Genomic DNA, 25,078 nt, shown 5'->3' with positions numbered 1-25,078 from the left:
GCGGGGTCCTCCGGCCGGTCCAGGTGGATTTGCAGGACCACTCTGAGCAGCAGCGTAAGCTCCCGTTTCTCCTTTTATCTCTCAGTTTTCAGGGGCCGCTTCGTTCAGGTCACGATTGACAAACGGCTTTTGGCCATTTAATGTCGGAATAGTGCAACATATTTGGCTCAGTTAAATGCAGACTGCATTGCAGTCTGAAAAACGTGAGGTTCGGCGTATTTCCCGTACCTCTCGACCAGTATAGTTACTGTGTTCTACACACAGTTATGGACAGTAAGGAGCTGGTTAAATTTAGGATCGCCGTCACTGTTCTGAAAGTTGTAACTTCGTGCTGCATCACACTGTTTCAGAAAAAAAACCAATGAAGGACAAGTAAGGAAGGTTCCCTAGTTGTAGTGATCACCTGGTTTGGACTAGACGATTTCCAGAGATCCCTTCCACCCTTGAGAATTCTGTGATCTTGTGCTGCTCCTAAGGGAGTATCGCAGAGATTGTGAACACCTTTATTAACAATGCCCCGTTTAAAGGCAGTTAATAGCACCTCCGTGGCTACTGGTGAGAGAACTGGTCAGAAAGGGCAGTGAGAGGGAGAAGATTAAGTGTGCCTTTTGTTAAGAGAAGCATGCAAGTCAGTTTTCTAGGAAAAGACTGCCCAGCTAGTAAGGAACTTTTAAGTTTATCGAGTACTGACACTTAATGAATGAAAAAACTGAGTCATTAAAGACTGACATTTAATGTCCTGATAGTTCCATGGGGTCAAATGTCTCTACAAATTAATTTCTACATCATTAGAATAGAATGTAGGATATTAGAATGAAAACTGATATTTAGAAGAGATTTGCTTGAAGTACGCATGTGCATGCATAACAGTATTTTGTTTTTATTTGAAAATTTAAGTGGTTTTTTTAATATTATTTTAATAGAAATATGGTCTGTCTTCTAGGAGCTGGAAAAACAACTCTTCTAAATTACATACTGACAGAACAGCATAATAAAAGAATAGCAGTTATTCTGAATGAATTCGGAGAAGGTATGTAAGTGTGCAGAAACCTTTCTTTTTGCCACATAATGACAAGTACCTAAAACTGCTGGAAACCAACACTATCGTCACTTTAAATCCATTACTGAAATTATTGACATACCTTGGAGTCTTCAGAAGGGCAGAAAGACTTTTTGCTGGTTTTCATAAAATAGTGATATGCATTAATCTGTTTTGCACATAAATTTAGGCCCTCAGAGTGAAGTAAATTAATATATCACCCTGTTGGAAGTGCTATACTTCAATTTGTCCTACTCATTTCAAGCAAATGGAAATGAAAATCATGTGTTGGTAGATAATATTTTCCTTTATTTCCTTTCCCTTCAGCCATTTACAGATGACAAATTACCCTAGACCAAGAAAATGGGGAGATGTGTGCTTGATGACTATGGTTCTTCAAACTCTTTGCTTTCAGGATTTTTAATTGCTCTAGCTGTAATTTCATATCTGTACCACAGTCAGAAGCTTACATTGCTTACAGTTTGCACTGTGTTTGTGGGGGGGGTTTTGTGTGTTTGTTTTCATCAACAAAGATGTATGTCACTTTTCTGGTCATGGAGCCTAAAATGAAATATACAGACAGAGCCTTTATTTGATATGGAGGCACAGGCTGGCGTCCCTTTCTTTTAGACAAAGTTTGTGGCACTTGTGATGTACCATCATCCTGTGCGGTTTGATCTTTGTAGAATGAGCTTTGTCTTGGCTTTTAAATTTCTCATTAAATGGAAAATACAAATTTCTTAAGAACATGTCAGAAACATGGTCTCAGGAGAAAAGAGCATAATCCATGTATCTCTGTCTTACAGGCATTGTCATGCAAGATTATGGAATAAAAATATAGTACTGTTTGTATTTTCAGGAAGTGCTTTGGAGAAATCTCTGGCAATCAGTCAAGGGGGAGAGCTCTATGAAGAATGGCTGGAGCTCAGAAATGGCTGCTTGTGCTGTTCAGTAAAGTAAGGAAGGACTATTTTACAAGTTCTTACAGTGGATATTGTGGGGAATTGAGGAAGGGAGAAGACATCCAGGATTTGATTCCTGAAACTGATGGTAGAATTGATTGAGACTTCTTTTGTCAGATGAAACCAGGATTGGAATTTAGGAGGTAGAAATTTATTTCCTATTGCTGCCTTACAGGATTTGGACTTGGTGTCTTTCAGAAGAGTAATCTAAATACCAACTTATACACGGCTGGGGTATTGTAGAGTAGGGAGCTGTCCCTCTTTTGTTAGTATTATATGCTCTCGTGTAGAGAGCTGAAGATTCAGGTAGGCTGGAACTAGGACTCGGGTTTCCCAGTTTCCTCATTAAATACTTACTCTGCTGCTTTCTTTGTACATTCCTTACTACTTCAATATTGCATACATCAGAAAGGGAAAATGGAAAACCTTTTGTGACCTAATGAAACAATATCCAAAACTGTAAACTGATGGTCATGTTAAAAAGCAAGAGAGTATTTGCTTCTTTGACATGTTTTTTACACTGTTTGTTTGAATGTTGGATTGTTTGTGCTAAGTTTGTAAATAAAGGTCATGGCCTGTGTGTCCTGAAAATTTGGGAGAACTGGTCTTATGCCTTAAATAGTAATAGGTAGTAAGTGGAAAACAGAAGATCCTATTGCATTCTGTTGTTCTGGGGTGTAAGGAATGCTGTCTTGCTGCTATGTTTTACATACATTGGTTTCTTATATAAATGCTATACATCTGCTTCAGGCTGACATCAGCTCTAATTTAAGTAAATGGCACATGTTGATCTTGTTGTAGGTGAGGTAGAAAGGCAGGGCAACATGGTTCTCTTCTACCTCACCCCTTCTTTCTGTAATTTCAGCTGCCAAACCAAATAGTTACATATCTACACGGCCCTACTGTCCTTTACAGTTCAGTGTTTGAAAACGAATCTTTGTTTAATTCACCTGGTGGGATTAGGCAAATAGCTATTTCCAGACTAAAATGGAGCAGCAAACTAAAATTTGCCTAACATTAGACCAGCAACATGATAACTGAATTTTCATTGTAGACTGTAAATCTGCGACTGTCCTGACTCAGAGCTTTTGCTTTGATGATACTGACACTGTGTTCTGCATCAGAAGATACATTTAAATATATGCTTTAGCATGTTTTCTCTGTTCTCAGGTTTAATTGTTTCTTCTTACAGGGACAATGGTGTGAAAGCAATTGAGAACCTGATGCAAAGGAGAGGAAAATTTGACTATATATTGTTAGAAACAACTGGTTTGGCAGATCCAGGTAGTTCACATTACAATTTTCATAACCATGATAATTATTCTGTTTTTATGAAGTGCTTATTTGCTCACCAGTTAGTTCAGTTTGACATTTGTAATATAAAGTGGTGAGTTGTCAGGCACCTCTGCTTTGATTGTTGTAGAGACTCCAATGAATTGGTTAAGGTGCAAATATGAAGTTGTGGATGGATTGTTTGGTTGATCTTGCTCTAAATTGAATCTAAAGCCCAGCAGAAATCCAGCTAAAATGTATTACTACCAAGAGAAGACACTAGGCTTAGCAAAGAGAAGGATACTCTGAAACTAGTAGTTTTCAGTAAACTTTTGATGTTCTACATTCCTCCTTTTAAAGTCTAAATTGTTAGCATCTGATGTATGATACACTGGTTGTGATAGGCTTTATATTTTGTGAAGTGCTAAAATACATTGTGAAACAGAGTAATACATTCTTCTTAAAGAGCAATAATAGATTTTAGAAAATCCTTCTGTGCTCTTTAGTAATACTTATTATAAAAAGGTGTTTAAACTTGAGCTCATGTTAGGAATAACTATCTAAAACAATTTTCTCTAAAACATCTGCATTAAAAGTGTGTTGTAGATGGAGAGGAAGGGAAATTCTCATCACAAATTCAATTATTTCCCCTTCAGGAGACTGGTGCTTCCCAGCTCAAAGCTAAATAGTTGTCATTATAAAGTAATTTTCTTCAAAAGACAGGACATTGATTTGGCCTGTGTTACACACAAATTCTGCTTGAGTCAAATTGGAAAACTATTAAGCTTTTTGGAAAAAAAGTCAATAGATAACAGAAAACGATTTCATATTGTGGCCCTTGCTGTATCTTGCATGAGTAAGCACTGTGAACAACTGACAAAAAGGTATTTGGGTTTGATACAGAGTGGTGTTTGAAAGACTGCATCTGATCACTTCAGGTGGACAGTGGTAGGTGTTGGAATGACTTTAATTACTGATCTTACTAGCACTACAAATGCAGTTTTTCTATGAAATACCTGAATGTTGGTAGTTTATTGGAAAAATCTCAGTTTTGCAACTGTATATATACTGCACTTCTTAGGAGCTGTGGCCTCCATGTTCTGGGTGGATTCTGAGCTGGGAAGTGACATCTATCTTGATGGTAAGAAATGCAAGCTTGTTTTCCTGTGTATTGGCATTTCATATCTGGATTTAGAGTAATGTATTCCTGGTGTTTAAGGCGAGGTTTCAGAAAATGTTCGAAGTGAATGAACTTGGTTTTCACATTGCCATATTTGGTCACAGAGGTATCCTTGCTTATTCTGATGCTTTTTTATCTACTTGGTGAGATGTTTCATCTTGCTAAATGCAACAAAAGTTGGTAATGTTTTTCTAAGGGATCAGATATGGACAGATCTTGATTGTGTTGTAAGGGGGGGACAATTCTCATTAGCTAGATGTTATAGAACCTTATTTAGAAGTAATATTACAGCACACTTCTTTTATCTTTCTTCCTTCCCCCCTTCTCCTGCAATGCAGTGTTTCCTAAAGGGTTTCTTATTTTTCTGAACTTGTAACGTATCGACACCTGAATGCTTCTGCCTTTTGCCTATTGTACTTGTTGGCTCTAATATTTGCTGTGTTCCAATAAAAACCTGAGAGTAGTGAAAGATAAATCATCATTATATGCAGATGAGCATATAAAGATATGATATAAAGAACAATTTTTTAATATAGGAAAAAAGTAACTGTGGCTTAAAAAAATTGCCCTACTAACATTTTGGTCTGTCTGTGAAATAGCCATCTAGCCAAGGAAGGAAACATTAAGTTCAATAAGAAAGAGCTTCCTAAGTTTCTTCCAGAGACTTGCAAATTCCTGGTCATTTACAATAAGAACAATTGCATACATCAGTTAGTCCCTTAATTTGTTTCAATATTCTGTAAAAGCATACCTCAGCTAATTTGCTGTTGTGGAAGATGAGGCATCTACCTTCTAATTTATGTCACCTGGTTTTGTAGACATTTTACTACCACAGATATGATAATGAATAAAAGAATATGTAGGTAACATGTGCAGATACTTCCAATGCTTTCAGTTTATTACAACTAGTTGTATATGTGCTGATATTGTTACCTTTGTACAGGAGGTTTGCAAGTTATTAAACTGCCAGCTGCTTTCAGCACATTTCTATTCAATTTTAATATTTTGTTTTAGGTATTGTGTCTGTTGTTGATGCAAAGCATGGATTGAACGTAAGTTACTGGATTTGTTACATGGTTTAAAACTGCAGCATTAGAACAGCTATTGCAATAATGTTCATGTGGGTTAATTAATTTTTACAATAGCTATAATTCTTACATTGAATGAGGATGTATTTCGTCATTACTATGTTTTGAGTGGGAACAAGGAGTACTGATATTTGCAGGAATTCAGATTCTTACAGACACAGCAACATGTCTGACAAGAGTTGTCAGCTTGCTAAGTGCTTGGTTCCTTCTAGTTCTATCACTTCACTCAGGAATCTTGCTTTTATTCCAAGCAGGCATTTGGAGAAATTGGTCACTGGTCTGTGTTACTTGAAGGAGAGGACTAAGAACAGTGTAGTAACAATTGAGTTAGGGCTCAGACTGGGAAGGGTGCTAATGTAATGGCAGCTGTGGTGGAGAGGAATGAGAGCACAGGTGTCCTGGTACTGCTGCATATAAAAATGTTATATGGAAGCAGACAAAACCAGCAGGTAATAAGAGTAATCTGTATATAAAGTATAATGTAAGAACAGACATACAGAACAGTGAGCTCGGGTCAGCAAAAATATTGATTAAATCAAATACTTCAGTTGTTTGGTTTTTTTTTTTAAATAGGTTGGTGTAAATATAATTATTTACAGCTTAGTAACTTAGAAGGTTACTGCTTTGATTGGGTATTGATTTTGCAGGATTCAAAAAAAAGTGACCATAAGAAAAAATGCCTTCATCATATAAAATTTACATGCTGTGGAAGTGTTTTTAATATTTCTGCATTTACAATGGCTGCAAATGGTTCAGAGAACTGAAGAATAATGGTTTAAAAATAAGAGAGTGATTCTTCCTGGTTTTTTGTTTGGGTTACTTGAGTTTCTCCTTTCATTTGTGCTGATCTCATAGCTGTGTTACCAAAAGGGTAGCAGTCCTGTCTTCTCATCAATTTGTATTGCACTGGGACAGAACAACTCTAACCTCATAGCGAGCCAGTTTGGCAAGTTACATTCACTGTGTTCTGCAAGGATGTTTGTGGAGAAGTTGGTAGAAGAGTGAGGGGGAGGGTTGACTGGCCCTTTTAAGCAGGAGCCATCTTCTAAGTCAGCTCAACTAGCACAAGAAATCATACCATGTTTTTGGTCAACCCCTTTTCAGATGGGCTCCCTCTTACTCATTCAGATGTGTTTTATTGCTTGCAAAAATGTTGTTCTGTTTATCTTTTTCTTTATGCAGTGCTGAATTATTGTCTTTAAGTCAAATATAATTGTGTTCCACACAGCAGCACTAAATTATTACTGTTTGAAAATTAGTTTTTTAAATATTTAAACTTTCAAGTAGTATAACAGAAACAACTCAAAAATGCTTTGAAATATTCACATTTTCTATCTACTATTACCCTTGACAGCTCGATGAAAACGAACATTATCTAATCAGTAAACCTGTAAAACACTGACTTCTACTCAGAATAGTAGGAACTTCAGACTTTCTCGGTTGTGTACTAGGTAAACAACTTTTTCCTTGTATGAAAGGACTTGCTAACTTGTTCAGTTCCTCTAGTTGCAAAGCTTGACCTCAACAACTGCTTGTTATTCAAAGAATTTTGAAAGCATAGTAATGACATTGAGATAATAGGCAGCAATTTAAGTATGTCATGCTTCAAAGAACTAACCCATCACAAGAAAAGCTGACAAACATCCCCTTGGCCAGTCAGCTAAATTGAAACTGAAGTGGTAATTAATACCATGGGTTATCACTCTAATGGGTTTGTCACACAGCAGTCTGAAATACTAAGTTTTTTAATCGAGGGCAAACAATTGGACAGGTGAAGTTGCAGTCCTCAACTTCCAGGACTTGACATCTAGACTACTAACATTTGTTCTCTTCAGGGCGACAAACCTAAAATTAATTTAATGGAATCAATACACAGAGGATTACAAAGAAAAGGTCAGAGGAGAGGTTCCTGACAGTCATCTTGTTGTTATGCTCCACTTAGGTTGTGCACAATCAGGAAATAATTTTGTTTGTTTTAAACATGAGAAACCGACTATATGCAATAACCTATTTTTGTTTTTCAAGTAAAATAATGTTAGATGCCTGATAATTCCAGTAAGGAAAAATAAGTTTTCTAGGTTTTTTAAAATCTATATATTTCCCGTGACAATTGCTTCCAGTTTTAATTTGATATTTCTGTAACTTGAAACCCAAATTTTAAAGTAATATTCCTGATGTGTTTAGAGCTGATGAAGGAATGCACAGGACTCTAATCTTCCCAGAGATTTAAGCATAAGTGGCAAGTTCTTACTAATATTGCAGCACCAGTTTGAAGTTTTACTTCCTCCAGATGCCTGTGATGTTCATCTCCTTCAGATTCCTGCCTCCATGGCAGAGTGGGCAGAAAATAACTTGTAGCTAGACCTTTGCTGCTTCAGTGTCGTCTGTTGCTGTGCCTAAATTAAATAAGGCTTTGTGTTGCTAAACTTTATGTTGCTGCTTGAGATACAGGTATTTTTTCCCTTTTACTAATTCTTCTGTGAAGACATTAGCTTGGGCAGACAAGTGGAGATGATACTGAGACTCCTGCAGCTTTTGATCTTGGACAAACTTGCCAAAGAGCAGTGGTTTATTCATACAAACCTGGAAAAAGTTACCAGTTTTTGCTATCAAAGTACGGTTTGTCTTCTACAGTCCTTCAAAGAAGAAGAGTGTGAAGTTACGTATATGAAATGCTGTATTGTAAGCCTAGCCTGAGTTTTAACTTGGTTGAGTTCAAACTCATTTGTAAAATTACTGAACCTTCATTTTCTTCCAGATATATTTTTTCATTGTTATTGTATGTCATGGTGACTTTTTTACTTCATTGTAAAGCTGAAAAGCAATTTAAATAAATACTATAAAGTTTTCCAACTCTTTAGTATTCTAATAATAAAATTAATTAGAAGAGTTTGCGTTAAGATAGTTACAATATCTGTAATGGTGAATGTATAAATGTACTTCTTCACCATAATTTAACAGAAAGATTCTAAATGCCATCTTCCTCAATACTTTGTTGAAAAACAGACCTCAGCTGATTTGGGTTTGACTTTCTTTAATTGCAAATGAATTTAAATTTAATTTGAATTTGATTAATTATTTTAATTTTTGTTTAGCACTTGACAGAGGTGAAACCAGAAGGCCTTATCAATGAAGCATCTCGGTATGGATGTAGAAATTAATTTATATATCACAGTTAGGAATTGCACTGTGTAGAAATTCGTTGGAGATGGATTATTTTTCTTTTATAGAGCTTTTTTCTCCTGCTTTGCTTAAACCAAGATAGATTGGTGTAATGAGGTAAAATACAGAAAAGTAACTTCATGCTCTCTGCCAAGATCTGACTCTTCTATTGTAATAGTGGTAGGATTTTATTTAATTGAATGGGAAGCACCTGTGTTGGGGGGAATTAAAAGTTTCATGTTGGGATCTATCATGCTTGAAGTAGAACTGGAGATAGAGGAATACTTTTTACTGGATTTGTTGCCACAATAATTAAGGGTAATTGTAACAATTGAAGTCTTCATAAAGCAAAGAGACTTCAAATAATTGCATTCCAAGGACTACATGCAAGACAAATAGGAAGTTGTGAAGTTGTTAAATCGCTAAGCACTTTGATTTAGATGACATAAAAAACCCCACCAAACAAACAAACAAACAAGACCAACCCTGAAACAAAAGAATCTAGCAAGCCTTGGTTTAATCTCTTAGGGCACAGAAGAACACATTGAGGAGAAGCCAGTAGTACTTTAATCATTTTCCATGATGTTCTGGTTTGATTAATGCTTGCCCTTCTGTACTAACAAGGTTGATACTATCTTCTGGGGCTGTAGGAGAGATGATGTTTCTGCCTTACAGATAAAGTATTTGTTCGTGTTGTCTTTTTCTCTTTTTTTTTTCTGCATACATAGGCAGGTTGCATTAGCTGATCTTGTAATCATCAATAAAACAGATTTGGTTTCAGAGGAAGAATTGAATAAAGTCAGAACATCTGTGAGGTATGAAACTTTTGGCATAACTGTAACACTGTACTGCCTCAAAAATTAATTTAAACATAGTTACTTCTTCCCTGTTCTTAGAATAGAAATTATATTTCATTATTAGATTGAGACAAATTGATACGCTTATAAGGGAAAAGAGACTGCCTCTTTCTAAAGGTATTCCTGTGTGCTTACACAACCTTCGCATTTTGCCTATCTAGGTAGGATTTGATGTTATGTACTAAGTACAGGCCTTTGTCTTAAGTGTTCATGTTTTTCCATTTCTGAGCAGCTGTTGCCATTTTTCAGAATTAGCAGAAGTGGAAAAAAAATCTACTGGTAAATATGAGTCCAGTAGCAAATGCAGAGATATATGGAGGAAGTCCCAATTGTCATGGGAGCAGAAGAACCACTGGTCTGAATCAGATTAGTGATGACTCTTTCTATCAATACCATGATAAGCCAAATTAAACACAAAAATTTTTAAATACTTTACAACTGTATTAGTTGAAAATTATATGAAAATAAAAATGCTTAGATGCAGCAGAGTGTATTGGTAAGAGCTTTGGATAGGAAAATGATGTTCTCCCTGGTGATATCCTGTCAGAACTCATGAAGTTCCCCAGCTGTGGGTGGAAACCAAATATCTCAACCCAAATATCTGATGGATATAGAAGTTGGTAACAGAGTTGGGCTATTTCACATGATGCTGTTCGTGTTTAATGTATTCAAACAATATATCACAGTTGTATTTTCATCTAAAAATTTTTCTGTTTTATTTTAGGTCAATAAATGGACTTGTTAAAATTCTAGAGACACAAAGATCAAGGTATTAAATGGCCACTATTACTAGGTACTAGATCCTGCTTCTTTTGTGACAGTTTAAAGTGTTCTTTTAGATCAGCTTGATTAAAGGAAAACTATTGAATTTGAAATATTTAATCCAAAATTTATTTTATTAATAAGCATCTGGAATTTTTTTTTGAGGAAGTAAAAATGTATTTTTTATTTATATTTTTCATTGTTAGTGTTCATATCACAGAATCCCAGAATGAGTCAAGGTTGAATGAGAGCACAGTAGGTCATCTGGTCCAGCCTTCTTGCCAAGCAGGGTCATCCTAGAGTACATGGCACAGGATTGTGTCCAGATGGTTCTAGAATATCCCTGATGAGGGAGATTCCACAGCCTCTCTGGTCAATCTGTTCCAGTGCCTGGTCACCCACACGGTAAAGAAGTTCTTGCTCATGTCCAGGTGGAATTTCCTGTGTGTCAGTTTCTGCCCATTGCCTCTTGTCCTGTTGCCTGGCAGCGCTGAGCAGAGCCTGGCTCCACCCTCTGACACCTCCCTGCAGACACCTGTATATACTGAGGAGGTTCCCTCTCAGTCATCTCTCTGAGTCTTAACAGGCCCAGCTCCCTCAGCCTTTCCTTATTAGTGAGGTGCTCCAGTCCCTTAATCATCTCTGTTGCCCTCCCCTGGACCCCTCCATGAGTTCCATATCTTGCCTGTACTGAGGAATCCAGAACTGGGCACAGCTCTCCAGGCACAGCCTCACTAGAGCTGACTAGAGGGGCAGGATCACCTTCCATGAACTGCTGGCAGTGCTCTTGCTAATGCACCTCAGGACACTCTTGGCCACAACCAATCTTGTAAATGAAGAGCAGCTTGCAAGCCCAGGTTGGTTTTGAGCCAATAATTGGTCATGTGCACTACAGTGCTTTCCTTTTAATGTGTCACCTTAAATATTATTCTCATAATTGCTGCTGCAAATAAGTTGTTACTACAAAATGACTTTGAAAGCAGGGGAAGGAAGTTATAAGAATGAGAAAAATCATTGCACTGTTTTTGCTATTTTTAATTGAAATTCTGACTCGAGTTTCTTTTTTAATAAGGACTTAAGTGGATATTGTATTCCCAGGAGCATTAGGAGAGCAGTGTATCTTCCAGACTGCTAGGACTGATTTGTGCACTTTTACATCAATTAGTGGATTCTTGTGGTAAAGGTTCCTAAAATACAGGGTTTTGATTTAAGCAAATTTAAAGGGAAGATAATAGTCATAACCTTAATGGAGTATACTTGGCTTTTTAAAGTTATTGTCAAATGTAGTTGGAAATAGTAGAGAAAAACACTTGCTGCTGTTGGGTCATCAGACAGGACTAATTTTGAAGAAGATATTAAACTACATGCTTTGTGTTTTAAATGTCCTTTAGTGGGAGATCCAATATGTGATCTCTTCACAGTACTCTATGGTGTCTGATGCCAGCTAGTGCTGTGTTTTGGGTGTGAGATAGCGTGAACTTCAGATTCAGTCCTCGATGGCAATTCTTAGTTACTTGTAAATATTCTTTTGCAAATGTCACATAGGGTCTCTTCCATTATTAAACATTCCAAAAGTGAAATAAGCACAAAATTAATTTATTAGAATGTTATTTATGACATACCCTTTTTAAGGGGGGTTTGTCCCGCAAAAGCCCACACTTAAAAGGGAGGGTTTCTGTGTGATTTTGTAGAACACTGCTGAGAACAACTGGCACTGAGGTGGTCGTGAATTTTACACAGGAATTGTTTGTATATTACATTATAAATCTTTCATCTTAGAAACTGCTTGGTACAACTACTGTTGAATGTAAAAGTTTAATAATTCTGGTTGTATTTCAGAGGTGGGTTTTTTTTTTACCTCTCATGTTCTTTTTATTTAGTCACATCATTAACTGCATCTGAAAAGCTATCAGTTGCTATTAGCATTGAAATCTATAGTCTGTATTGCTTTGTAAAGAAAAAATTCTTATGCAAGTTTGTAGGTAGCCATTCTTGTGAGCAGGTATTATCAGTACTGCCTATTCTGTGTAACACTTTTCATTTGTCTGTTTCAAATCATAGAGTTTAAATTCCTCGTAGTTGTGCTTGCTTCATAAAGTTATTTCAGTTTCGTTTGCTAACAGTGTGTCAGTATAAGCTACATATATTCCAGGGGTTTGTGTCTGTCTTGAGAGGCTCAAGGTTCCTTTTCCCATCTAGGGAAAATCATTTATTATTCAGGCATCCAGTATAAGGGATTTTATCATCTTTTTTGGAAATACCTTGTATTTTACTGTATTTTTAAAAAATTTTTTTTTCTGTTCTTACATATTACTGTGGAAATAAACACAGCATTTCCTTGTAGAAGACAGTACCAACCACTAATATCCAAAAATAAGGATAAGTATTAATGGCATTAGTGTGATAGACAGGAAAAGAAACATAAGCTTCAGTGAACATCTTTAAAACATGATATTTAAATACACCAAAAATACAAAGCTTTCTTTTTTCCCCTCTGTTTAGAGTTGATCTCTCTAATGTCTTGGACCTACACGCTTTCGACAGTTTATCTGGAGTAAGGTATGGTGATAATTTTGCTGTCTTCTATTAGAAAAAATATCTGTGTATGAAACAGACACATGCAAATCCTGGCTCAAATTTGTGTTTGAGTTTCTGTTACAAATTCTAGTTTAGTCTGTTGTGTCTAGACCAGGATAGTCACATAATTGCTTTGTAAGTGGTATTACCAGTTGGCAGTCTTTTCCTCTTCAAATGCCTGCAAAAACCTTTCTGATCTTACAAAGTAAATTTGACAGAGTGTGTGTGGTTGGTTGGCTTTTTTCCCCAAAATGCAAGTTTTTGTTAAATATCAGTATTGGAGTAGATTTGTATACTTCTCTGGTTCTTTTAAAGCATTTCAAAATTTTTCTTCTTTGTGTCATGATGGATTGGAGGCCTCCTTAGATTTCACAGAAGAGAGTGAGGGACTGAGGTTCCACAGCAAACAGAGGCTCTACAAATTCTGATCACTGTGTTTCTCATTCCTGGGGTTTTTTGATGCCAAATGCATGCTTCAGCATCCTAGATGGGTGCAGAAGTAAAATGGGAAGGAAGGGGAAAAGGTCTTTTTGTTCATTGTGTGTGCTGAAGCTCAGCAAAGAGAGGGAGGAGTACTGGAGCAATCATAAAGGAAAGGGGGGAATATGCAGTTGAGGGCACTATCAGCTTCATTTTTCTTCCTGGATGCACACTTTTCACTTCAGATAATGGAATGGAGCCACTTTCTCATTCACAGAAGAGAGAAATTGCAGGACATACAAATTAGTAACCTCTATTAGATAACATGTACTTGTGAGATTTGCCTCTGAACTGATAGCTGTTTTCTTTTTTTTTTTTTTTTTTGCTGGCACTGGCTTTTGTCTGATCAGTGAAATACTGTAATGTTTGTTTCAAAATTGCTGTCAATGGCAGCATCAGGGAAATACCAAACTAGGCATCCAAAAGAAAGTTAAGGGAGGAGGGAAGCTGATACATCCTTTAGATGCAATAGATAATTAGTAGTTCAAAAGCCAGATCCTAAATTCATGCTTAAGGATCAATTAACTGAATTGATTAATTCTGGAGCCACACAACAGGGATAAAGCAGGAAGAAGATATGAGCCAGAAGAGGACTGTTCTTTATAACAGCAAGTCACAGTTCGATCTGATTACTTGTAGTATTAGGTGGTGTTCTGCAAAGTTTACTAGGAAGTGCTGCAGTCCACAGCACTTCTGAGAAAGTCCTTAAGGAGCTGACAAAAAGTCTTTATTGCTGTCCTCAGTCTAGTCTTCTCTCCTATCTCACTCAGTTACTTTAGAGCTTCTCAGTATTTGGTATTAAAACAGAGAAAACACTCTAAAATGTCAGCATTTAAAGACAAATTCTAGAAGTACCAAGAAGATTGTAGACTACTTAAATGAAGTTTATTTTATTTTGTTTTATGTTTGAACTTTGCACAGCAAAATTGCTTACCTCGTTTTTAGTTCATAGGTACAGAAAGTCCTACATAAAATATTAGTGGTGGTTTCTGTGCCATCATCTGAGCATGTGCCAGTTTGGACAAATTAGAAATATATCCTCTGAGAGAAGGCAGGCCACAAACCACCCCTCCCCCACCAGGTTCAGGAAAAAAGAAACTTTTTCTTCAATGGAAAGTGAAAGAGATAAAACCCATTTATTTAACAAACACCCGGGAAAAGGAAAATAATGCTAAATAATAAAATCTTTCACTGTGGAGAAAAACCTGGGAAAATGTTAGAGTCCCCCCTTTGGTTTCCCTCTTCCTTGGAGCTGGGACTTGGCCCAGGCTCAGGCCCTCTGTGCTGGGTGAAAAGTCCTCCCAATGTGTTCTGATATTGAAACAGTCCAGCAGAAAAAGGGAAAGAAATCTGAAATTCCAGAAAAAACCAAAAGTCCAACTCTCCATCTCTCTCTGGAGAACAGAGAAGCTGAAAAACTGGCCGAAAGCTGGCTGGAAAGCAAGCTGCCTCCTCCCGCTTCCGCCGATGCTGTTAGAAGCAAGAGAAGTCCTTATCTCTGTGTCCTTGAAACATGAAAACTAAACTGCGAAACTGCTTTCAAAAAGTTCTGCTCAGTTTTTCCTCCCCCCTTTCAGGCTCAGTTTAAAGTTATAGAAAGGCACAAAATTAATTTCTGGGCATGGGGCAGTGATACGGGATACAACATAAAGTCACCCCAAGACAGAGCAGAAAAATTGTTTGCATCCAGCACCACTTGAACACAACTACACACCAGTACATTAATAAATTTGTTCTTTTAACAGCAGTAAGGATTTCTGTCAGCATAGCAGACAGATACAACATCTGATTGGTGTGACTGAGTGGTAGAACCTTGTAGTCTGTATATACCCTGAAGTCACAGGAAACACATCAAGAATTCTGGATTCTGTGAAGGGCAGTATGAGAATAAGACAGGAAAACAAGGCAGATGGGAGAGGTAGGAATGTGAAATGTTACTTCTGTAGCAGACAGTGCCTTTTTTCCCCACCATAAAGGCTTCTTAAAATTTACAGTCATGAAATTAGGAGGAGGGATTTTTATGGGCAATCTTTTCTGAAGTGGCAGAGAGTTGTCATCGTAGTGACTTGTGCTGCAGTATTTCTTCTCTGCGTGTTATTCATAAGACAGAGAGAAAGCAGAAATAGTACAGAAGATGGTATTTGAAGAAATTTTGTGCTATCTTGATTAATCAAGACAGATATGGATGTGAAATCTAAAGCCACAGTAAAATTACATGTTGTCACCCAAAAAGATGCCTTAAGACCCTATATATTAGTTTACGAAAGAAGTCCCCAAGTTCCTTTATCAAGTAGAGAGGATCTCTTTTAACTTAGCAGGCACACTGCACAGTAGAAATGAGCTCTACAGCTGAGAAGTGGAAGCTGTTATATAGCATTTCACTTAGTGTTACAGATTTTGTTCTCATAAGCAACAGCTTTGTACATTCCTTTCTTCTTGATTTTCAAATAATTGTAAAGTTTTTTAAAACAATCAACATCTATTAACTTAATAAATTCTAGTGATTTATTTTTTCTTGCTTGCTTTAATGATGTAGTTTGCCGTTTTTTTGCACAAAGGAGTACCAAGGGTGTTGTATTCATTGAGGTATAAATATTTTTAATGCTGAAGGTACTGCAAATCAGGACTATAATTCTCATTATGTTTTAAAAACCCTAATTTTCTAACACAAACAATTAACTATATCAAACAAATATAATTAAACATTTCTATTTTGAAATTAAAACTGAATTAACAGTTTAATCTTATTCTGAATATATAGTCTATCTTTGATGTTTCAGTTTTGCTCTGCAATACTGGAATTTTTAAAATTTCATAATAATGACATTTTGCCCACCCTACTCAAATGCGACATTTAACTTCACTTATTTTCAGTTTGCAGAAAAAGCTTGAGCATGTAAAGACAACACATTCACATCTAGATAAGGTAATTACCAAAACTGCTGCTTTGCTGTTTTTGCAGCAACGGGGTTGTTCGATATTGCATGCTAATTTTGTTACCATTTCAGAAGGTTTCAGTAAGGGAGTAACGTATTCTAAGGTATTTGGAAGGTTACCTAGATTACACAAAAGGAATGTGCTTTGTTGTAGATAGATTCTAAATGGCTATGTTGAGCCTCACTTTCAAAAATAGCTTATAAGCTTCAAGTGCTCCAGACAGTCATGTCATTTGTTGATTCACATGGAGAGTATTAGTGAAACAAATAGGACTACTTTTTTTTAAAGTATTTGCAGAAAAAAGTCTTAAATTTGTAGGCAGTCTGTCCTGTAAGTTTTCTGTCCAAAACAAAATCTCTCTGGTTGAATTATGGGTCACAGTCCTCCTTGGGGTATCCAAACTGGGTGGGTGGGGTTCACCCATAGGCCACAAGTCCCGTGAGTGGCTGCAAAAAGTAAAAGCTTCTATTTTTTCTAAGTGTCTTAGAAAAGTGTGCTTTCCTTCAGATAGTTTCGATGATTAAATTTAATTTTCAGATCAAAATATGATACATACAATGCCTGTATTTTTCTTCTTGAACTGCGTATTTTAACTGTGGAGTTGCTAGTGCTGAAAACAGGAAAAGGCAAATATAATCTAATTTTGGAACTAAAGATTAAATATAAAATCAGTTCATGCTTAGTTATAATTACAATGACAATGTTAAGTTGAGAGTTTTTGTTTAATTAAAATTCTTAATAAGCTCAGTTATAGAGTCTTAATAGATCACTAAAGTAGATAAAAAAGTTAAGTAGAAGTCTTCCTGAATGTTATGAGTTATAGCATCCTTGTATTAATTCATTCTTACTATCTCTGTTTAGTTTAACACCCACATATTTAAGATGTTTGTTGAGACATTTGAGGCATAAATGAGGGCAGAACACTTCTCACAGTAGGCTGCAAGTCCTTGTTGGACGATAAAGTGTGCTTATTATCTTTGTGTAGAAGGTCAACAGAAACAAACGGCACTATGCTTGGAGCACAGTGAACTTCTGTCTGCTGTGCTTTGAAGCTGCGCAGGGTGTTAGGTCTTGGTTGTTTAGATAAGTTTACTTGGTCATTAGACAAACATTTGCTGCTTGGTGCTTCAATTTTCTTTAAGTTAGACTAGTCATCTGAAAGTAGTTGTGTGAAAGGATTACAGGAAGTAAATCTCTTTCTGTTCTTCTGTACCATTGAGCAGTTACAGTTACAAAAACAAGACTTATTTTGTCTTTTAAAAAATGGTTAATTTTAAACTACAGGTTTTATTTTTATATTTTCTTTTGACAATAATTGATCCTGAGCAGTAAGCTGGAGGTTGCTTTGGAACAAAACTTCAGACATTTTTATTTTCTAGATCTGTTCCTACATAGTCTGTTCATATACAGCTTTTCATATATGTTGATTATTTTTTGTTATAGAATTGTGATGAAGATCAGTATGCCAAGAAAATAGCATTCTTATCCATATTTGAAAGCTTGATCATAATAGTCTCTACAGCAAAGAATTACATGGTAGCAGCTAATGGCATTCAACTGTTCAAAGCATTGTGTATGCCCTGTAAGTGCAGACCCAAACAGAAACAAAAAGTAGAGCTTAATTTAGCAAATTAGAGCAGAACAGAAGTGGAGATTTTTTTTTTAATTTGATGTTGTCATATACTAGCCTTTTTATGAGGCCAAGTTATAAAGAACGCTTTTTGAAATTACTGTAACAAGGTGTTTATTCAGTGTGGTAATAATAAGTATGTCTTCTCATTTGCAGGCTATAATTACAGTAACATTTGAAGTTCCAGGAAATATAAAAGAAGAAAACTTAAATCTGTTTATTCAGGTAAGTGATACATCACTGTCAACTCAAAAAATTATTGTGGCTTTTTATAGAAACTCATCCCATGCCATTTTGTTTATGGAAACAACTTTTCTTTTCATAGAATCTTCTATGGGAGAAGGCTCTGAAAGATAAGAATGGGTACACCATGGATATCATAAGACTGAAGGTTAGTCAGAAATTCCAAGTTTCCTTATTTTGTACTTTTCATCTTTACACCTAAAAAACTGCAGTGTGCTGTCAGTTACAGACCTATCAAAGGTGCTGCTGGATCACTCTAGCAGAGCAGATGAAGTGGAGAGTAGCAAGCTGTTGTTCCATGAATGACTCAGAAGATAGCAAGAGGAGGTAGAGGAGCAAACATTGATCCTACTTGTTTTGAATGGAGAGGGCAGATGTACAGTTCCAAACATCAGTGGCAGGGTTAAAAATCAAGACACAGTTAAATCACTTTTCATTTTCCACCTCCATTGCTTTGAAAGATATCATCCATCTCACATATCTAGTGTTCGGGTACTATAGACTGGATCCTGTAGATTGCTAGGTGTACTTAAAATTGTTACCGTAATATGCAGAAATTCAATTTGGCATCACATAGGGTTGCAATAGTAGTTCTGGTCTACAGTTAACATTTTACAGCATTTTCAGGCTGTAGTTTTAAAGATGCAGCTCATAAGTATTCATCTTCATGGACACTTCATATGTGTTTCATTTGCCTGGGTTTGAGAGGAGTAGAAGTGAAAATTCAGGATTTATTTTAATTTACCTTATATCAAGCAGCCAAATAAATGATGAAAAAATGAGAATCCAGTCAGTCATTTGGCAGGCTGTAAGAAATAAAAGAAAGTAAAGCTCTGGTTTGTTTCCTGAGAACACTTGTGCATCATATATAGCAACATAATTATTTTAATTTTATTGGAAGGAAAGTTGTTTTCATGCTTTTTCAGCAACAAAATTAGAGTAGCCTTTTCTTCCCCTTCCTGACAAATGGAATATTTTAGCCACTGATGTATCTGAAGCTACCTGAAAAGTGGTAATGCCAGGCACAAGTACGTTTTTGTTGTATTGAGCATTAGAATCAAACTAATACTTTGAGATGTGAGGCCTGTGATGTGTGCTGTTCCTCAGTCACAGACAAATACACCAAAGCAGATGAACCCCAAGCAACTAATTACAGAATGGGTTTCAAAGTTTGTTGCTTTTTGTTTTTATTTTATCTGCAATCATAACCCTTTTGGCAGTAATAGTCATAGAATTCCAACTAATAGGTCAAATGGAGACTTTCTTTATGAAATATTTTTAACTCTTTTTTTCTTTAGGGAATTATAAGACATGCTTTACAGAATGTGTTCCACTAAAATATTTTAGAACATTGTACTGTGAAGTAATGAAAACTATTTTAATAGAGCTTTTGATATGTGGGTTAATGGACTCACTCTGACAGTAATCCCTTCTAATTCTGTTGCTAGTTGTTCTACTTCACAAATGTTTGTTCTTTCTCCAATATTCAGAGATTCTGTTTCAGAAAAGTATATATGCTGAGCATAAGAGCTTAATTGGAATAATCTGCAATCAGACATTCTTGTTCATTTTACATCATCTTGTTGGCAGGCAGGCTTTCATGGACTCCTATGTCAAACTCCACATATGTATTCAAAGAGGCATAGTAGATGATGACATTTAATTTTTGCTTGAGCAGGCTAGGTACTGACCAAACAAGGAGCAGAAGGTAAAGTGTAATTCTTAGCCTTTAACAAAATAAGGAGATGTGAAAATAGATGTTAATGAGTAGAAGTGATGATTGATATGATATGTTTGACTAACAAGTACATAGTTGCCAGAAATACTATTCCCTGCTTGAACTACTTTGAAAGTTTTATTTCCCCTCTTATATATTTTATTGTTAAAGTTTTATTTATATACCCTAACAGTTATTTTTCTGATAAGGGACTGGTATCTATTCAAGGCAAATCTCATCAAGTGATAGTCCAAGGTGTCCATGAGCTCTATGACCTAGAAGAGACTTCTGTAGCCTGGAAAGAAGATGAAAAGAGAACAAACAGACTGGTCCTAATTGGTAAGAGGAAGTTACACACCTCCTTCTTGAGTTTAAGAAGCTCGTTTTTTTCACAGGCAGTCCTCTGACTTGGCCAGTGAAAAGCAATCAGGCTAACCTGGCTAGAATAAGTGCAGTATGTTCAGCATAACCCTCACTCAAAGGGTTATCCATCAAAACTTCCTGCAGTTCAAAATTGCAGCTGAGGGGAGTCTACACTATCTCTATTAGTGCCACCAAAATAAAATAAAATACTAAGTTTTCATAAATTAAGTTGGCATATTTAATGTTATTTTTTAAATCTATAATTATAAATTGGGTGATGGGAATAGTTTGAATATTGGATCAAATATTCAGTAACTGTAAGGAAGGTTATTACAGCCAAGAAAATGTTTTAAATCAGTTTTGTTTCTGAAAAGCTTGCAATGCTGAGGTTCTATGTTTCTATTTTCTATTTATTTCTATTTGCTGTGCAAAGTGTTTTATGACCAAAAATAACCTCGTTTTTCTCCTTTCCCTTACTTGAGCAGGTTGAAGTCTGTTGTTGCCTTAATTTTCATACTGCTGTTATCACTCATTGGTATAATAGACATTTTCTTAGCTGAGAAGAAGCAGGTTGCTACTCTCATGTGGTTTTCTGTACTGCTCTGTAAAATACAGTTAGATATTTTATTTCTCTTCACAGGCAGGAACTTGGACAAGGAGACCATCAAAGAAGTATTCATAGCCACTGTGAGAGGAGAACGAGGAAACAGTTGACATCAAACTGTAAAAAAGATTAAATGTCTGTTTTCATCCTGCAAGGTTTTTATGATAGAAAAGACTGAATGGCATGGGCTATAGTAGTTTCTCTATCCTCTTGCAGTTTATGCAACAGTTAAACCCTGAAGTCTTCCTAAGAACTCCAGCTGACCTACTGCTTAAAGATTAGCCCTTACGGTGTAGAATCAAACAAAATTCTCTGATTTTGGATTTGGCTGAACGTATGTTAGCAAGATCACGTACCTTGCAGAAATGCAGCTGCGCAAAAGGCTGTTACGTTCTACATGAATCATTACTGTGGGGATATGGGAAACGTGTTTGAAGCCTAGTGCTTTCTCTTGCTAACTCTCATCCACTGGGAATGAAGCAATAGTGATTATTGCCAGTGATGTAATCACAGTACAAAATGTTTAGTGTTTACTATTAAACTGTCTTCCATCTCTTTCCACTTGCTTTGTGATTTTTGAATGTATGCACCCATCCCAGGTACCCCTAAACCTGTTGTATAATGAAACTAAAAATGCACAGGTAGCAGAGGCGCAAGATCACTTGGAGTATGTGCTGTAGGCATAAAAGCTGTGAATGCAGTGTCTGGTCACATAGTCAGCAGTTTGAAAGATGTAGCTGAACTCTTAGATCTTCTAGGCCAGTTCAGGATCTGGGGAACTGGACATTTCCACTGTGTTCAGGCTGCCGTGCATGATTTGTTACTGGGTTCTGTGACACTACTTTGAAAACCTACTCTGAAGCTTCTATCTCTCTACTCATTGCAATTTAGAGTTGAACTTCCTGCCCTGTATATTCTCCAGTACTCTTCATTCACCTCTTAGCTTTAGAGGGATATTTTACTACAGCTGGGTGAAAGCAAAATGAGTGAATGCAAGAAGATAATGTAAACTTAAAAATGTTTACAAATAAAATTCTAGGACATGCAGTTCTGAAGAATGGACTTCTAGCTATAGTGCTTGTTGGGGATGCTTGGTGTTGTGTCTGAGTAAGTAGAAATCTGTTTTCAGTACTAGAAGTGTGTTACTTGTCTCATACCTAACATTAAAAAAAAAAAAAGGAGGGCCATTCCCTCATCAGCAGTCTTAAGTTTTTTCACTTCGCTTCTACTAGAATATATGAGTTTGGAATTTGTTTTCAAAAGAGCTGAGGATGGAGACATCTCTTAATCTTTCACTGCCAGGAGCTGGTGTCTCAGTTGATTAAAATATTTAAGTCAAGTATCTTAGCTACGATAGAACTCTTTAGTCTCCTGGTAGATACATACATCCGCAGGCATTACTTCATTCTTCACATCAGAAGTAGTTTTAGATAGCTTGAAGTAGTTTTCAGAATTTAATTTTTCTTTAAAGCATGGTGTAAAGAGAGAACAATCTGCTTACACAATGTTGTTTTCTGTTTAGCAGAGCTCAGTGGCATTTGAGTGAACTGGGTATATTGCTGAGTGATACTGTGACTGTTTCCCTTAGCAATTGCATCTCTTCATTTTTAAAACTAATATATGTTCTCACACCAGGAGAACACTAATATGTGTTCCCACACTGTTTTGGACTGCATAAATGACACACAGTCCTGCATGAAGATTTGTCAAATGATTGCCATCAGTGTGACTCACTGAGTAATAAGATCACATAGATGCAAATTTGTGGATAATACATTTGTATTTTTTGCTGCTTTTGCTTCCATTTGCCACAGGAAAAGTGGTCAAACTACCTCTTACCTTTTAAATGCCTCATGTAATGGAAGGACTCAATTCTCTTTAGAAAGATTAATCTCTGAAATTTTACTAACTTCTGAATTGAATGAAAGTTCAGAGACTTAATAAGAAGAGCTTCAACCATGAGCCATAAGGGAAAAAGCCATGGATGACTTACTGTCATATTTTACATGGTTATTTTTTAATATCTGCTCACCCACCACACACTGCTCCACACTCTAAAATTCCCATGATGACTGTCAATATACTGGGGGCTTTTTGTTGCTGTAGAGGAGGGCATCTCTGCAGGTGTAAGTACATGCTCTGTACTCGATAGCTCTTGTTGATACTACTTACCCTTGCTAGGACTTTCCCTGTGCTGCTTGCAGTGCTGATGCCAGAGAAGCTTTAGTCAGTATGCACATCTTTGTCTCTGCTTGTCTTCCGTAAACTGCCTGCATATTTCAAGGGATCCCCTGGGATGGAGAGCAAGCAGCTCCTGGGCAGGGTGGGAGTTTGTGCTCCTCTGTCGTTGCTGGCTGTCAGGATGCCCCAGTGCTTTGTCCTCTATTCTGTTCACACATAATGACACAGGTAGCATGCCAAGGGCCTCTTTATCCTCATCTCCCAAGAAGACCACTGGTTACTTTTCTTGGATATTTATTAAACCAACTTTTTCTGGTCTGTTCTTACATGCCCAGCCTGGGGTGCTATGTCTTGTTTTGCATCATGACAGAATGAAAAGAGGAAAGATAATGATGGCTCTGTAAAAGTTGTCCATAGTGAAATTGCTGTAATATTTGTGTTAGCTATGTCAAGGATGGCCTTCTCCAAGGAACTAGAATTGGTTTGAAGTGAGGTTGTGGAGGAGGGTGAAAGGGACATGCAGACACCACTCACCCCTGTCTTGGGGTTGTGGTGTGGATGGTGGGGCAGCTGGGGGATGCTCAGGTTGGGGTGAGGAGGGATCTGGTAAAGAAAATCATCAGCAGTTCTCCCTGTGCAGGTCCCAAAAGGGGCACAGCCACACCTCTGAAGAAATTACAGCCGTCCAGATCTGAGCTTACTTCCCAGCCAGGTAACTGCCACTTAAGGTGCTTCAGTCCCTCCTCCAAGACACATGAAGTACTAGGTAGGAAGTGATCTTGTCAACAAACTCCATACATTTTGTTCCCTAGCAGAGGCAGAGGAGTTTCTGTCCTAGAGGTAAATTGCAATGATTTGATCACTTCTGTGCCTTCATGAATATCAAACATCTACAGAAATAGACTTTCCAAAGTCTTATTTCCAAAAAGCATTTTTCTCCACAGTATTCTACTTTCCACATGTTTTTATGAGCTCCATTAAACTTGAAACTAACAAAAATTATGTTCTTGCACTCTTGTGCCATTTTTTTGTATCATCTGTTGTGTTTAATCTTCAGGAATTACCCAGGAAGATGAATGGGTGATCATGGTTTAATTTATTACGCCCTTTAAAATTTAGGTGGTTCTGAATTCGGTAGTATTTTACTATATTCTTGCTTTTTAATCCATATGTATAACCTCCCACCTGCTGGAGCAGGTCCATGTTCCATCTGAGCTCCTGTAGGCAGGATGTGGCCAGAGGGGACAGGATGGAGAGGGGGGGGGCCCCAGCCACCTGCTGTCCTCATGAACCAGCCTGTTTCTCTGCTGCTGTCAGCCCAGCTGTCCTGCAGAGACCACAGCAACAGCATCCGCCTCTCCTTGTGGGGCATTTCCTCTGCTACCAGGAACATCGGCCCTGCAACCATGCTTTGCTGATCCTGCAGTGCTCTGCAGCTTCACATTGCATCCAAATTTGTTATATAAATTACATATACGTTGTCTACACTATATGCAGGTTCCGGTCTGCATGCTTTTAACTGATTGTAGTGAATTGTTTATAGCAGTGGAATTCCAGGGCTAAGCCTGTGCCCCCTTTCTTATCACCCCTTATGTCTGTATAACGCAGCTTTTGGTGCTCGAGGCACCAACTCTGGCATGCCCCAGGTCAGAGTCAGTCCAGCTGCGTTACCTCCATGCGTCGCTGAAGCGACTACGGCATCAGGAAAAGTGCTGCTTGCTGGGCTAGCTCGCTGGCTTCTCGGCAGAGGGAACACGGCAGGAGCCGATGGGATCGGCTCACTTAGCTCGGAGACAAAGGAAGAGAGAGGCTGTTCTGGTCTGCCTCCTAACAGGTTTAGTGTTAGAAGTTTCGCAACCCGAACGAGCTGGGAAGGCTGGAATCCAATGTGATGGGAATGATGCGATTGTGATGGGATAGGATACTGAGGCTTTTCCCTCAGTTTTATAGGCAATTTGAAAACCGGTAAAAGGGGAAAACAACCAATGAGTTACAAGCCAGGGGGAGGATACAATGTAACAAGA

General features: G+C 37.2%; 2 protein-coding genes across 2 annotated transcripts; both read left to right on the top strand.

The window, feature by feature from the left end:
• Positions 1-2: 2 nt before the first annotated feature.
• LOC108448282 (COBW domain-containing protein 1-like) lies at positions 3-1,999 on the top strand (the record flags this gene model as incomplete). The annotated part of the gene is made up of 3 exons (XM_017740652.1): positions 3-54; positions 944-1,030; positions 1,899-1,999. Coding segments are annotated over 3 exons (240 nt in total), but the record flags the coding sequence as incomplete, so codon positions are not given.
• On the top strand, positions 1,911-21,434 carry LOC103620053 (COBW domain-containing protein 1). Its single transcript, XM_017740674.1, has 13 exons — positions 1,911-1,995; positions 3,194-3,285; positions 4,355-4,414; positions 5,468-5,505; positions 8,637-8,683; positions 9,432-9,518; positions 10,285-10,329; positions 12,825-12,881; positions 16,254-16,305; positions 18,103-18,171; positions 18,272-18,337; positions 20,116-20,245; positions 20,910-21,434. The coding sequence occupies exons 2-13, from the start codon at positions 3,225-3,227 to the stop codon at positions 20,981-20,983; spliced, it is 786 nt and encodes a 261-aa protein (XP_017596163.1). The 5' UTR covers positions 1,911-1,995; positions 3,194-3,224; the 3' UTR covers positions 20,984-21,434.
• The last annotated feature ends 3,644 nt before the right edge of the window (positions 21,435-25,078 follow it).

The sequence above is a fragment of the Corvus brachyrhynchos genome, unplaced genomic scaffold (assembly GCF_000691975.1).
Source record: "Corvus brachyrhynchos isolate BGI_N302 unplaced genomic scaffold, ASM69197v1 scaffold467, whole genome shotgun sequence".
Lineage (NCBI taxonomy): Eukaryota > Metazoa > Chordata > Aves > Passeriformes > Corvidae > Corvus > Corvus brachyrhynchos.
Note: the sequence above shows the minus strand (reverse complement) of the source record. Positions and strands in the feature narration are given on the sequence as shown.